Below are 15,546 nucleotides of genomic sequence, written 5' to 3' on the forward strand. Positions count from 1 at the left end.
TAAGATTGGTAAGATTTTACTTCCATGTAGGAAAAAACCAGACCTGCACAAAGAACGAGGGATCAAATTGGCTTTAGATGTACCAGCAGCAGTGCTGGAAGCTAGATGGCCCTAGCTCCACATCTTAACCTGTGAGGGAAATTTGTGTCCAGGTTACAGTTTAGTGCTTGTCCAAATTGCCAACAAAGTGTGTGCGTAAGATTAAAAGTTTCATGTGTGAAAGTTTCCGGGAGGCTGTGGGAAGCGGTGAGCCACTGACACAGGCGGTTAAGTCAAGAAGGAGCAGAGGGCTTCCCTGGTGGCGCAGTGGTTGAGAGCCCGCCTGCCGATGCAGGGGACACGGGTTCGTGCCCCGGTCCGGGAAGATCCCGCATGCCACGGAGCGGCTGGGCCCGTGAGCCATGGCCGCTGGGCCTGTGCGTCGGGAGCCTGTGCTCCGCAACGAAGGAGCAGAGTACTGAGTTGGGAACAGGAGAAAAGGGGGAAGCAGTTTTCAGGACGGTTGTGATCAGTCCCAGGAGTGGCAGCTGTGCTCAGACCTGGAGAGTCATCAGCGCAGTTGAAGCAGGAAGACGGTGCCTTGTCTTCAAGAAAAGGGATCAGAGCCATCTCTGCAGATCTTCCTGGCAGGCTGAATGCCAGCGGTCAGTACAGGCAAGTAAAGGAAGAGATGGCCTTGCAGAGGCTGAGGGGGGAAAATAGATGCCTAAGGAGGGAGCTGGAACTACAGTACCTTTTTATGTCATAATCATGTAAATAGGAGTATTGATTTGACCAGCGGAGCAAGGAGAAGAAGGTGGGTGAACGTAGGGTCTGGTGGTTTAAGAGTTCAATCCTTTTGACTAGAAAGTCGATCGATGATGTCCGGACTGAAAAGGTATGGAAGTGGTGAGGCATAAATAGTGGGAGAAAAGGCTGGAAGGGCCGCCTTGGGGTGGAGGACTCCGCTAGGAGCCTGGTGTTGGGTGGCTTTTCAGGCTGGGCACGTGGACTCAAGTGGCAAAAGATAAAAAATGGAAACTTGCCATGCTGCCTGAGCTGTTTTCATTTTACTTGTCATTCATTACAGATGTACTTACGCGAAGGCTAGCACAGCGTTGATCATTTAGAAATCGCTGCTGAGTGGTATCTGCTTAATTCTTACTAGTTTAGCTAAATGTGTTGGAGAGAAAACAAGAGCACAGGCTTCAGTCAGACAGTCACTTCCTTGGGTGTGAATGATTACCTACTAGGTAGTTGGTGCTGTTTCCAGGTGCCGAGATTAGAAAACCTGGAGGGCCCGCCCCCAAGCACAGCCCCACCCCCTGCCAACCTGCATCCTGTTGGAGGGAGATGGACAGTGCAGGTGAATGAGCAGGTGAATTCCCATTGCTGGAGGGGAAAACAAAACACCAGCGGGGGGTGGGGGCTGTCCTTGGGAAGGGCCCCCAGGGATGCACATTCGAGCTGGGTCCTGAAAGGTGAGACGTGACAGCTCAGGGAAGAGCAGGGGCAGAAGTTCGAGGTGCAGAGCCTTGAGGCAGGAGAGACCCTGGCTTGTGCCCAGGAGGGTGGTGTCCATCGCCAGATGGGTTGATGGAGGGAGTGGGGAGGAAGCAGGGGTCGTCAAGAGTTGGAATCCCTTGGAACATGAGAATGAGTGATGTGTTCTGCCTTGAGGTGATTCAAAATGCTGTGGTCGGAGTGGGTCTCGGAGGGCAGGGTGGACATAGCTCCCCAGGGGCCTACCTGACCAGTGGGACAAAAGTGCTCCTGGGCTTTCCCCTCTGGGAAAAGGGGACCAGCAAATGCTGAAATCTTGGTGTGTGTGAGCTGGATCACCGTGCTGTGCATTTCCGGGTCCATCATGCACCCTGCAGCCTACCGAATGCCCCTCCCAGAGTTATACAGTGCACACGTTTACATCCTTTTTATTCTTTTTACTTGGGCGTAGCTTTTCCTGCTCTCCTTTATGCATTTATTTAGTAGTTAGGTGGCTGGTACCCAGGAAGGCTAATTAATGGCAGAGACAGCAAGCAGTAAGCACGCTGACTAGCAGCTCATACTCGCTTTATTACTTTATTTTTTTAAATTGCTGTTAATGACAATAATGTGCATGGGCATGGTCCCAGACAGGAAGAATTGTTGTCTGCAGGCAGATCTGGTGCGAGCTGATAATACAGTATTTACTTTTACATTTAAATGCTGCGTAAATCATGGCAAAGATGCCTTTCTGACTTGATTTGAACTGGGAGAGGGTGGAGCTCTTCCATATTTGTGTTATTTTCATAGCGTTTTGATGGACATTAGAAGTTAAAGTGATTTGTTACATCAAGATTGATGTGTGAATATTGCTTGACCTAGTAAATGTGAAATGTTTAGCAGAATAGCATGTGGAAATTGCCCATTTTGTATTTTTAAATGTGCATTTCCTCTCCCTGCCCTGTGAATGTCATCCTGGCAAATTGTCTTATTTTCTGTTTATAAGGAAAGAAAGATATGGGTTATTCACGGAGGAATTTCTGCCCTTTCTTGCCATTCAGCGTCACAGAACCTTAGAAATAAAGTGCTAACTCTTTGGTTTTCATGGAATAGTAAAGCTAAGAAAAACATTTTAGATAGATAAAGTTGTCAGTTCTTAATATTATGGAAGGAGCATTTTTAAAAAACAGACTACCCATTTATTACTGCTGCCATCCTATGAAAAACATTTTAAAGCAAAGGTAAAAAAGAGAACCTTAGAATTCAGGATAGTCACTTCTCAAGAGAGGGCAGGGCTTCCCTGGTGGCGCAGTGGTTGAGAGTACGCCTGCCAATGCAGGGGACGGGTTCGTGCACCGGTCTGGGAGGATCCCACATGCTGCGGAGCGGCTGGGCCCGTGAGCCATGGCCGCTGAGCCTGCGCGTCCGGAGCCTGTGCTCTGCAACAGGAAGAGGCCACAGCAGTGAGAGGCCCACGTACCGCAAAACAAAAAAAAAAAGAGAGGACAGTTTGCATCTCAGCACCTTCGGCATTCGTGTGCGCACGTGCTCTCCAGACCTTTCTTACTTGCCTAAGATCTGTTGTTACAGACCTTACCAGGCAAGTAAGGTGTCAGGGAACCCCTGCTTTAAATTTAAAACACCAGTAAAAACTGTCCTAAATATTAAAACATGGATGTTTGCAGCTGCATGGATTTTTCTTATCTTTTCCCAGATAGTGTATTAAAGGAGAAAAGATCCAGTGAAATCAGTTCACATGTCTGACATTGGCTGTTGATGTTTGTGGTTGTAACATCTTGAAGTCAGAGCATTTCAGCCAAAGCTGACATGTTAGATAGTTTCCCAACTTAACCTTGGTAAAAATCACTAAGTTGAGTGTTTATTTTAGTGAAATATTTCTATCTGAAGAATAGAATTTTTTTAAAAGAGGTGTGATTTGTTGTTTCAAGTGCATGAAATATGCCCCCAAATTACCTAATTTTTAATGACTGACTTAATGCCTTTAAAATAAACAAAATATTATAGAGCATCAAATCAGCCAGAAGTAAGCTTGTAACTTCTGAGAATATTGCCAGGTGTGTGCTTGGATATTCAACAGAAAATTCCCCGTCATTTGTAGTATTTCTGTCATCTGTGAGTCAATAAGAATGACTCAGAATGAACATATTTAATGACTAATATTTAATCATTTGTACTTCTGGGTGTTTGTTACTTGAAATCATTTCAGCCTTTTAAGGTTTAGGAAACATGCCTACACACCCCCCGCCAACCCTGTCTAGGCTGTTTGTTTGGCAGGCTCTTGGTTGCTGCCTGAGTAATACTGGCCAATGAGTGCCGAGGGGAAGACCAGGTTCACACCATGGAGGTCCTCTGATGTTAATATTCATACTCCATCCTCCTGGCTTTCTGACCTTTGCAGGTAGCAGCCTTCAAAGCATGACATATTACTGCTTTTGTTTGGAATCATGCAGATTTTTATTCAGTGAGGAAGCTGTCTTTGTTTGCAAACCACGTTTCTTATGCATCAGGAGCTTTAGGAAAGTAGACTTCTGTCTGCCGTAGTGTGAGCAAAAGCTAATATTGTGGGGGTCATTTATTGTAATACCTAACATTTGGGTAACGCCATATTTATGTTGCCCAAAAGTGAAAACTGGGGTCAGGAGAGAAACTAAATAACCTCCATGAGGCTACTTAGCTTGTAAGTCAAGGGAATATCCCTCAAGAAAATTGAGAGATTTAGAGAAATAACGTAGTGCTTTTTTTTTTTTTAATTTATTTTTGGCTGTGTTGGGTCTTCCTTGCTGCACGCGGGCTTTCTCTAGTTGCAGCGAGCGGGGTCTACTCTTTGTTGCGATGCGCGGGCTTCTCATTGCAGTGGCTTCTCTCATTGTAGAGCACGGGCTCTAGGCGCGCGGGCTCAGTAGTTGTGGCTTACGGGCTCTAGAGCACAGGCTCAGTAGTAGTTGTGGCACACGAGCTTAGTTGCTCCGCGGCATGTGGGATCTTCCCGGACCAGGGATCGAACCCTTGTCCCCTGCATTGGCAGGCAGATTCTCAACCACTGCGCCACCGGGGACGCCCACGTAGTGCTTTTTTGATCACAGCAGTGTCTCTATAGAAAACACAGGTTCATTTTGACCTCACTTCCATTTGGCTGGAAGCTGGACCAGAGCTAGGAAGCCAGCAACCCCCCAGTGATTTTCTTTTAAATGGTAAGGCAGTATTAAATTGTCATATAAACATTTGGTGACTGAATTCCCTCAAAATAAAATGTGGAGTGTGAATGCAGCCCTCTTCAGGTGTGTCCAGATTTCAGAGGTAGAGGAGGAATGTGCAGCCTTCACCCCATTTCACGGGTTTGGGGAGGATGGCTGGTCACGTGGTGTGCCCATGGCTTAAGCCCTGGTTCTTGTAGCCAGAGAAAATGACATCTTCAGGAGCCAGCCGATGCTAACGTTCAGGTCGGGTGTTGTGCTTAGTGCTTACATGCATTCTCTTAATTTAATCCCACAACAGGCCCCAGAGGAATAGTATGTCAGTAGCCCTGTTTTACAGATAAAGAAATTTAAAGCCTGATACTAATAGCTATCAACACTTGAAGAACTCCTGTGTAACAAGCACTGTTTCAAGCACTTTTCATGTGTTAAACTCACTTAAACCTCAGAACAGCACTATGGTGTGTAGTTACTATTGTCCTTATTTTATAGACGGGAGACTGAGGTCCAGAGAGGTTAGGGAACCTGCCAAACGTGGCACAGCCTGCCCGTGGTGGGGCTGGAACACAGTCACGGTTTGCCATCTCATACAGCCCGTGCTCTTCACCATCACATCACGTACTTCCTCCAGGGTCAGGAGTGGAGAGAGCAGAAGGTGATGGCTGGCCAAGCCATGTCCCTAGGACCTCTGTTCCTGAGGAGGTCAGTTTAGTGGAATTCCCATTACAGGCAATTGGAAAGAAACACAGGAACCTGTAAAGAACTTGTTCACTTGAGAATTTTAGATCCATAAACACTGTTCTGCCTTTTTTTTTTTATACCTGAAAGTGTTTTATGTATTTCAGTAACTTCCTTTATAAAAGACTCTTAGCTCTCATCTTAGAGACACGTACAGAAAGACAGGCCTCTCTTAAATCTTGGTGCTTGGATCCTTACCAGTATAATCCAGTTGGACAGATTACCACGTTCCTATAAAAAGCCTTGGAGACAGTCTAAACTATTTTCAGTCTTGGAAATGATACATCATTTATACTTTAATATTTACAGCTCTAATAAAAGCAGGGATTATTTGTATGAATTACTGCCTATGAAAATGATACCTAACAGCTGGCATACATCAGTGGAAGAATAATGACCTTTTACATTCAGAGTTTTTCCGCGTAACCCTAATTCACAAGCTTCTAATTAGAATTAAGTTCAAATGTTAACAACAACAACAAAAAAAAGCCAAGGATTTTCAGTTGGCGTAACGTAACTGTCACTTTTAAGCACAGGTTTCTCAGTTTGCTGTTCAGGCTGGAAAATGCTTAATAAGAATCCTGATATTTTATTAAATAGTGTGTTGAAATGTTTGAAGTTTGGAGGTTTGTTTTTTTTTTTTTTGGCTGCAGTGGGTCTTCATTGCTGCACACGGGATTTCTGTAGTTGCGGTGCGCGGGCTTCTCATTGTGGTGGCTTCTTTTGTTATGGAGCATGGTCTCTAGGCATGCGGGCTTCAGTAGATGCAGCATGCGGGCTCAGTAGTTGCAGCTCACGGGCCCCCTAGAGCACGCAAGCTTCAGTAGTTGCGGTGCATGGACTCAATAGTTGTGGCTCATGGGCTCTAGAGCGCAGGCTCAGTAGTTGTGGTGCGTGAGCTTAGTTGCTTCGCGGCATGTGGGATCTTCCCGGACCAGGGCTCAAACCCGTGTCCCCTGCATCGGCGGGCGGATTCTTAACCACTGCGCCACCAGGGAAGTCCTTGGAGCTTTTTTAAATTGAAAGCTTCACGCTGTACTGCTGAGGAAGAGGCACTAGGGACCTCAAACACAGTCACCCTTTGGACAGTAACAGAAGTGGAGTTTCTCATACGTGAGGTTCTGGGCAGAATTGTAATAGTCCTCCCATTGGAGATAAATCAAATGTAATATATATATGCATGGGGTTTTACTGCATTAGGGTATGTTCAGAATAAATAGTTACGTTTTTCAGGTATTGGGCCTGCTCTGATCATACTTGCTCGTTGCCCTACCAAAGAGCGTGTCTTCTCTTTGCAGATTGAAACCATGGAGTCACAGTCAAAATTCAGGCAAGCGATGAATAGAATTTAAAAAAATCAAAACTGTTTTATTTTGAACTAATTTTAGAGTTTTTAAAAAGTTGCAAAAATAGTAGAGGGAGTTCCCCTGTATCCTTAGACTGCGCTTCTCTTAGTATTAACATCTGACATAACCCTTGTGCATTTATCAAAACTGGGAGGTTGACATTGGTACAGCAGTGTTAACTGATGCACAGGCCTTATTCAGATACCGCTCCAGTTTTCCCACCAGTGTCCTTTTCCTGTTCCAGGATCGCGTCTGGGCTCCCACGTTGCATCTTTTTTCTCCATAGCCTCCAGTCTGAGACAGTCCCTCGGTGTGTCTTTCCTCATCTGTCCTCTTACACGAATTATGGCTGGTGAGGTTGACGGCAGTGTCTCCACTGTGAAGTAGTTTGGCTTCCCTTTTGTAGTTAATATATTGGGGCGATAACCTTGAAACTGTGGATTTTTTAAACTTTGTTTGATTAAGTAAATCTTAGGTGCAGGTTTGTGGATACAGACCTAAGTGATTTTAATTTAGGAATCATGAAGTACCATTTAGAACTTAAACAAACAAATGAATACAGGATCTTCACATCCATGAATAGATTGTCATTTCACTGACATATTCATTTAAAAAAGGAGGGTCAGGGCTTCCCTGGTGGCGCAGTGGTTGAGAGTCCGCCTGCCGATGCAGGGGACACGGGATCGTGCCCCGGTCCGGGAAGATCCCACATGCCGCAGAGCAGCTGGGCCCGTGAGCCATGGCTGCTGAGCCTGCGCGTCCGGAGCCTGTGCTCCGCAACGGAAGAGGCCACAGCAGTGAGAGGCCCGCGTACCGCAAAAATAAATAAATAAATAAATAAAAAGGAGGGTCTTTGAGCAGAGTCTGTGTCTTGATGTCACTCCTGTGCCGGTGGTTAGTAGGTGGTACACGTACAGTGCTCTAATGGGAGCTGGAGCTGTGCTGCCCTGCTTCTTGGGGGTACATGGACCACAGGAGCACTTCCTGTCGCAGGAAACAGACTCCCTCAGGAATAGAATAAAGCCCTCCTCTTTGGAGGACGCTTCCTCCGTGGCAGGCACTTTCACAGAGCCTGGAGCCAAGTTGGAATCTGGGGCAGTAGCTGTAGTGAGGAAGGAAGTCATGGATTACCTGTTTGCTCTGGATTGGGAGGCTTTGTGAAGGGAGGTGGGGCTGAGGTGGGCCCAGGAGTTGCTTCTCTTGAGGTGATGATTAAAGGCCCTGTTTGAAGTTACGTTCAGATTTATGTTTGTTTCTATTTATTTATTGCGTTAAAGCCATTTCAGGTTTTCACCAAGTTACTAGAAGCACTTTTTACCAAGTTGAATTTCCATCCTTGAGTAGCTGAGTCAAATTAATAAAATGGAATTTCTTAATAGGAATGAATTATTAAGTTAAATGGAAGTGCTGAACTAGGAAAGCAGTTGATGCAATTTGTTTCCAAAGCCTTAAAAATGCTGCAGTGTTCATAGATCAAGGGCTGGCCGCGGTGCCCAAGCGGGGGCGTTAATTTTCTTTCCTAGAGGATTTCAGGTTCACAGGATATCGGAAGTGCTGACTTGGCAACGAAATCCCATTTGTAACATGTTAGGTTAGGAAACAGATTGATTTATATGTTGATGTAATGGGTCAAGGCACAGTGTGTGCCTCCGAAAATGGAGAGCACGTTAAATAAGAGCATTTTCAAAGGAAAGAAGCATGAACATTACAGGAAAAAGCGATCCTGTTATACGCTGGGTGAGGTTGGGGTATGTTTGGTTAGTTGATCCCTAGACGTGGTCCGCAGAGGCTTTTTATATTCCAGATGATACCTTCTTGAGAGTCTCTGATGGCCACAAGGATTAATCTTTCTGAACTCAGAAATGAATCACGGCAGCATATGAGCTGTCTGGACTGATTCCAGTTACCCTCCTTTTCCTTGGTGGGAACTGATGTGAGGAGCTGTGGCTGCCAAGCTGCCTCTTCCTGCTGCTTTAACCTCTGGTGTTTTAGATCCTCTTTAGGGAAGGCACTGTTGACCATCTCTGCAGAAAGATCAAATGCACTTACCACCGATGTATTGACCTCAGTGGTTGACCCGTAAACTGAGCATTCATACAGTTGGAACTCTTGTGGCCTTTCAGCCAACAGCCATAGCGAGCCACACGTGGACTGTCTTCTTCAATGTTTGTTTTTTTTTATTTTGCGGTACGCGGGCCTCTCCCTGCTGTGGCCTCTGCCGTTGCAGAGCACAGGCTCCAGACGCGCAGGCTCAGCGGCCATGGCTCATGGGCCCAGCCGCTCCACGGCATGTGGGATCTTCCCGGACCAGGGCACGAACCCGTGTCCCCTGCATCGGCAGGCAGACTCTCAACCACTGCGCCACCAGGGAAGCCCTGTCTTCTTCAATGTGATGAGCGACTGCTTGCACAGTTTTGACTGTGGCCTGGGTGAGCTCATGTAATTGACTGAAGCTGTTTCTTACCTGTATTCATTTTTGGAACTAAAGAGGCAAATGCCTCCGTCCCCCGCCTCTGTACTTCTGAAAGATTAGATACCACCCTGACATCCTATTTAATGTTAAAACATACCAGTCCGTAGAGAGAATTTAGAAAGGATTGCTCAGCGTCTTTCACGTTTAACTGTGGTCGTTCATTTATAGCAGGTTTAGGAAATACTTTCCTTCTAACCTGTAGATTTGGCTTTCTTGCTTACATATTTATCATGTCTTCCTGGATTTTCCTTGTTCGTTTCTGTCTGAGCTTTTGAAGAGTAGGAAGGAATGAATTTGCTGGAACACTGGTTTCGGTGCACAGAGCATCCCTGGGGTTTGCTTGCCTTTGTCTCTGTATGTACCACTTAATGTACTGTGTGCCCATTTCCCTCCGTATCATAATCCAAGTTTCTAGCCTTAATCCTTAGATATGCCTCCCAGAAGAAGAATGGCCAGTAGAAGAGGCATTTTTGTGCACATCTCCAGCTCAGTGTGAGAATTAAGTGCCTTTGTCATGTGCATCTTTATACCTTTTAATGATCTGTTTGAATTAAACGCCATTAAGGTACTACCTATACCTTCTTTCCACAGATACCTTTAAATGTTTTTTCTTTCTTTAGGGGAGACAGGACTTCACACCAGTCTATAGCTTCACGTGCAGTTATTGTGAACGCACAGGATCTGTGTCTTCTACTTTAATAGATGATTATTCATCACAGTGGGGTGACAGTCTATTATACTTAACAAAGTTGCTGACTATTCTCCTCGTTGGATTTAACTGAGGTGTTTTTCAACCCTGATTGATCTTGGCGACATTTTAGATCCAGATTAGCTTTCTCCCAGCTATCCAGCAAGTGTTCGTGCTTCCTTCTCTTGCGCTACTGGAAAGCAGGCTAATTTTAATAAGCTCCTAAGCAAAACGTGTAGGTGGTAAATTTGTCCTAGAAGATCGGGATGTATTTCAGAATCAAACGTAGGCTCCTAATTGGAAGGACCATTCATGTCTGTGTAACAAGTCCATCAGCACAAATGCAGGAGACTTGCCTGGAAAGCACACAGTTTTCCATATATTTTAAAAGTCAGGGAATTCCCTGGTGGTCCAGTGGTTAGGACTCTGTGCTTTCACTGCCAAAGGCATGGGTTTGATTCCCAGTCGGGGAACTAAGATCCCACAAGCTGCAGGGTATGGCAAAAAAAAAAGTCATATCTACTTTTTCTTGTTAATAGGAAAACCATTTAATACCAATGCTCTTTGCTCTTTTTGAAAAGATCATAATAGGCCAGATAGTCTAACCCGACCCCTCAAGTTTTAACATTTTAAAAAGATGTTTAATTTTTGTTTTGAAAGAACTTACCCATTAGGAGAGACCACAGAACTTTATTGTGAATGTAACCATCAATATTGGTATATCTTTAGATGCAGGGATGCCTGTGTTTTTTCTGGTGCACGAGACTTTGTAAGAGCCTCACTGTCATCGTACGTAAATGTTTTTTCTCACCTGTAATTTGTGAGCTATTGATGGCTACAGATAGTTGATTTTTTTCCTAACATGAGATAAAATTGTTCATGAAATCTCTTTTAGTGTTCTCTTTCCATGCACGACGCCATTGCTCACTGAGTTATGCAAGCCATGCTGCCTCTTGGTCACCCCCCAGCCATCGTCACCCAGTCTTGCCTGCACTGCTGTCTGCCGGTGCTGCCTTACCCAAGTACTGTCATCTCTCCAGCTCCCTGAGCCATCCCCCTGCCTACAGAGAACATCAGAGCTGCATTTGAAAAATATTAACTCTGTACTTAGAACCCTCAGCACTCCATCCTTTCTTGGTCTACAGACCATCCAGTCTTGACCATGTGTGCCACCCACCCTTCCCTTGGACCCTCCACAGACTAACAGTCTACATTCTCCCCCAACGGGGATGGCCAAAGCCACTCCAGTGTCACAGCCCTTGGACCCTCCACAGACTCACAGTCTACATTCTCCCCCAGTGGGGATGGCCAAAGCCACTCCAGTGTCACAGTTCAGGAGGCTTCCCCATCACCTCCTACCCAAGCCTAAGTCACGTTCCCTTTTTGTTGTGTATGCTCCTTCAGCTCTATGTTCTTTTCCTTCGTAAGACATCTGGGAATCTTTCTGTGTGAGAATTGACTCTTGAACTAGACCATAAACCCCAAGAGGGCAGGGGCCGTAACCTTTTGCTCAGCCTTGTGTCCTGAGCATTTAGCACGTTGCTGTGCAAAAATAGTAGTTGCTCAGTAAAATGTTGTCATGTAAGTGAATTGAGTAAAATTGCTAGAACTCTCGCCGTTCTGTACTTTTGTGTTTTGGTGTATTAAGGAATGGAAAGTGGGTTTGCTTGTATTAGAGGGGACTGCAGGTGGATTATGGGTTCCCAAGTCAGAAGTATCTAGATGGGGAGTGGTGGTTACAGTTCCCATGCACTCTGATTATATATGTCCAAAGGTCATTTTTTATTCTGGCTTAGTTCCTGGGAAAAGGATTTGTTTATGAAGAAAAAACAGTAAGTAATGAAGATTTTTTAAAAGGTCAATTCTACTGTCACAAACCACTAAGTGACTCTCCCTCCGTGCCACCTCTTGGGAGTGAACCTGGAATTTATTTTCCCTTCAATAGGCCCTCGCAGCCAATGCTGGAACAGGGTTTGCTGTTGCTGAGCCTCAGATTGCAATGTTTTGTGGAAAGCTAAATATGCACGTGAACATTCAGACTGGGAAGTGGGAACCTGACCCAACAGGCACTCAGAGCTGCTTCGGAACAAAGGAAGAAGTTCTCCAGTACTGTCAGGAGGTAAGCATGCTGCCAGAAACTTAAACGTTTCTGGGTCACGTTTGAACCTGTTTGCTTTAGAAATAGGTGCTCTGTCATTCTGCTGTTTTGACCTAAGACCAAGCTGGTAATGATGGGGGCAGCAGGCTTCTGTTCTGAGTGTGCACTTGGCCTGGGTGTGCTGTGAGCTCTCTGTCCTTTCTAGATGGAATACTGCAGAAGCTTGGAGGGGCCTTAGAAGTGCAGCCTGGTTCCCTTGGCTTCCCACGTGTTATGGGAAGTTGTGAAACAAGCCCAGTGTCACGTGTGTGCTTGTGTTTTGCACTTGCTGGTAGAAGCCACCAGTATCATAAGGGATTATCTCATGTCTGATTCAACAGACTTTTTGGGTCAACGCTTGACATAGAAAAGCGTATGAGATGTTTTAATTTCTTACCAAAACTAGCCTTTGGGGTCAGGGTTTGAATATTATTCTATAATTTCATTAACACACACTTCCATAGACTTGCCTGTTAAATGTTTTAGTTCTTGAACTCAGCTTGCACACACCCTACAAGTGGACTTGATCCCTAATAGACTTGTTTGGGGCTGAACGCTTGCCGCTTGTGTAGGTCTTTTTTCAAAGAGAATGTGTTAGAAGTGGTCCATAATCTACCTGTCAAAAGAAAGCTAACAGTTGCAGTATCTCTTTGCTTGATTACTTCCGTTGGAACCAGGCAGCAGAGGGGATTTATGTAGGACGATGGGGAAGCTGAGCGTGCAGACACGCGTCCTGGCTCAGCAGCGAGTGTTCATCTTTTACGGACAAAGTCAGTCTACTGTGTGTGTCTCCTCTTCCCTTGCAGATGTATCCAGAACTACAGATCACCAATGTGATGGAGGCAAACCAGCCGGTCAGCGTGGACAACTGGTGCCGGAGGGACAAGAAGCAGTGCAAGACCCACATCGTGATCCCCTTCAAGTGTCTCGGTGAGCGTCCGGGAGCACCTCTGGGTTCCTTCTCAGGAATGCGGGTCCCCGGTGTTACATTTCATCTTCTCCTGGCTCACAGTGAGATGTCGCCATCTGTCAGGAAGCCAAGGGCTGCAGGAACTTATTGGGGGACTGGCTTTTGAATACTCACGGCTTTCTGGTGTCGATCAGTGACTTGTCTTTGATGGTCACTAACTCCACCTCTCCCATCATGGGCGTCCTCTGTTTTTTCAGGATGAGCCTCTTCCACACCCCTGAGTGAGCGTGCTGCGCTCAGAGTGGTCCAGCTTCGTTCACACCGAGAGTTTGAAATTACTGTTGATAGTCCTGGGATCAGTAGTACCGCAACAGCCGAGGGGTGGTCTTTCGTTCCCCTTTCTTTGCCCTACACACATTTTGCAAGCACCGAAATCCTGTATTGTTAGCCAGACCAAACCTGTGGCAGTTTTCAGAAGCCGAGGAAGTGAGTCGTAGCTGCCTGTAGACAGTCAGGGATGCGTCGGCCAGGCCCTGTGCCACCTGCCTTACTGAAGGGTCAGCTGATAAGGGTGTTTATGACTGTGTGTTTCTGTTAGCAGTCAGACCTAACTCAAGTGCAGCCATAACATTTTATTACCCAGAAGTAGAGTCGCTGCTCCAAATGCCCTTTTAGTGAACGTGCTCATCCTGACCACTGGGCACTGACACATCTGAGTTACGTTCGCGCGTCTGTTGCCTGGCTGACTCAGGAACAGATTTGGTCGTAGAAACTTAAAAGGGCGAAACGATCAATTTTAGATGATCCGCGATAGGACTGACATAGATAGAGCACTAACATACCCTGGCTAGCTCTGCGGATGTATTTAATTTTAACCACTAACTTAACCTGTTCCCCTCCCTCCTTCGTTAAAATCTTTCTGGGACTTCCCTGGTGGTGCAGTGGTTAAGAATCCGCCTGCCAATGCAGGGGACACGGGTTCGAGCCCTGGTCTGGGAAGATCCCACATGCCGCGGAGCAACTAAGCCCGTGCGCCACAACTGCTGAGCCTGTGCTCTAGAGCCCACGAGCCACAACTACTGAAGCCCGTGGGCCTAGAGCCCGTGCTCCGCAACAAGAGAAGCCACTGCAATGAGAAGCCTGCGCACCACAACGAAGAGTAGCCCCCGCTCACTACAACTAGAGAAAGGCCGCGCGCAGCAACGAAGACCCAGTGCAGCCAAAAATAAATAAATAAATTTATTTAAAAACAACAACAACAAAAAAAAACCTTTCCTAACATGGAACTCATTGCTTTCTCATTCTCACAGGTAGCAAAGTAACAGGAAGAGGCAGCAGCTGAATAACAGTATTTACCGTAGCAGTTACTTTGTTTTAAAAGTATTGAGCACGGGGGAAAAGAGGACAGGTGTGTGCTTAACACCATTTACTTAAAACTGAGCCCCATGCAGTAGTGTGAGCCTTGTGAATGGTTTTGTGTGGTGTGGTTTAAAGATGTTCTTTCATTCCCTTTGGCTGTAAGAAATCTCTGAGTATAAGGTTTCCTTCATTCTCTGTAAAATTCTCAAACTTAAGAGAGTACCCTTGAATATTCGTACACGATAGATAGTACCTAGCAATCATTTTATTCCTTTTGCACTGTCATTACCGGAGGCTTTGTGGCCTGGTCTTCCCCATCCTGCATATTCTTTGTCACTTGTTGGCTCCACTACCCACCCAGGACTCTGAGCTGGAGATCTGGGAGACCTGTATCTCCCCACACCCAGCCAGTTCTCAAGGCAGCCTGGTTTTTACCTCTTAAGAATGGCTTATAACCATGGTTCCCAAACTGTGCACAAAGGCGCCCCAGGGCACTAGGGATATTTTTGATTTTTGGGGAAAGCATGTCAGACATTGTGAGCTAGCTGGAGGCGTTCACAGTTTCAGCATCAGCTCATCCCGTTCCTTTCGATGACCTCATGTCTTTGTGGGGCTGCTTCTTAGTGGTTTCTGTGAGGAGAAGCCAGCATTGCACCAGAATTGCTGAAGAAATGGGGGTGGTGGTGCTGAGTTTACTGCCGTGCAGGAGAAGCTGTGCAGTACCAGCAGGCACAAGCTGTCAGACACAGGTGCTTTTTACTAAGTTGTCACCCTGACTACTTAACTTTTCGGCACCCTTTTGGCCTGGGGGGTGCTGTGAAAAAATTCCTGGGACACCCAGAGTACCGTGACTGGGGAAACTTTGGGAACCTCCGGCTGGTCCGTCCGAGTCCCCTGCTCTACCTCAGTCTTTTATCATTTCCTGCCTGGACTGTGAGAAACGCTTCTGCGCGTTTCTCAGTTCTGTTCAGTCCATTGCCCTCCCTGATCCAAAATGAAGACTGATCTGTCTCTCCTGCACATAAAACCCTTCAGTAGCTCTAGATCTTCTTCACCTAAAAGACCAGGTGTAAGCGCCCTTAGCACAGTTTGGAAACTGCATGGTGTGGCCCTTGCTTAGCTCTGCTCCGTGCCCCCAACCCCTGCTCCGTCCTCCCCGCCCCTGCTCCGTCCTCCCCACCCCTGCTCCATGCTCCCACCACAGCACGTCTACCTCGTG

At 46.3% G+C, this 15,546-nt stretch overlaps 1 protein-coding gene across 6 annotated transcripts in view; it reads left to right on the top strand.

Moving 5' to 3' along the window:
- Positions 1–15,546, top strand: part of APLP2 (amyloid beta precursor like protein 2) — a 72,442-nt gene that overhangs the window by 24,677 nt on the left and 32,219 nt on the right. For all 6 annotated transcript variants that reach the window (XM_060160771.1, XM_060160769.1, XM_060160773.1 and 3 more), the window contains exons 2-3: positions 11,867–12,040; positions 12,865–12,988. In XM_060160771.1, coding sequence (XP_060016754.1) covers positions 11,867–12,040; positions 12,865–12,988 — 298 coding nt within the window. The remainder of the gene's footprint in view (positions 1–11,866; positions 12,041–12,864; positions 12,989–15,546) is intronic.

The sequence above is a fragment of the Lagenorhynchus albirostris genome, chromosome 9 (assembly GCF_949774975.1).
Source record: "Lagenorhynchus albirostris chromosome 9, mLagAlb1.1, whole genome shotgun sequence".
Taxonomy (NCBI): domain Eukaryota; kingdom Metazoa; phylum Chordata; class Mammalia; order Artiodactyla; family Delphinidae; genus Lagenorhynchus; species Lagenorhynchus albirostris.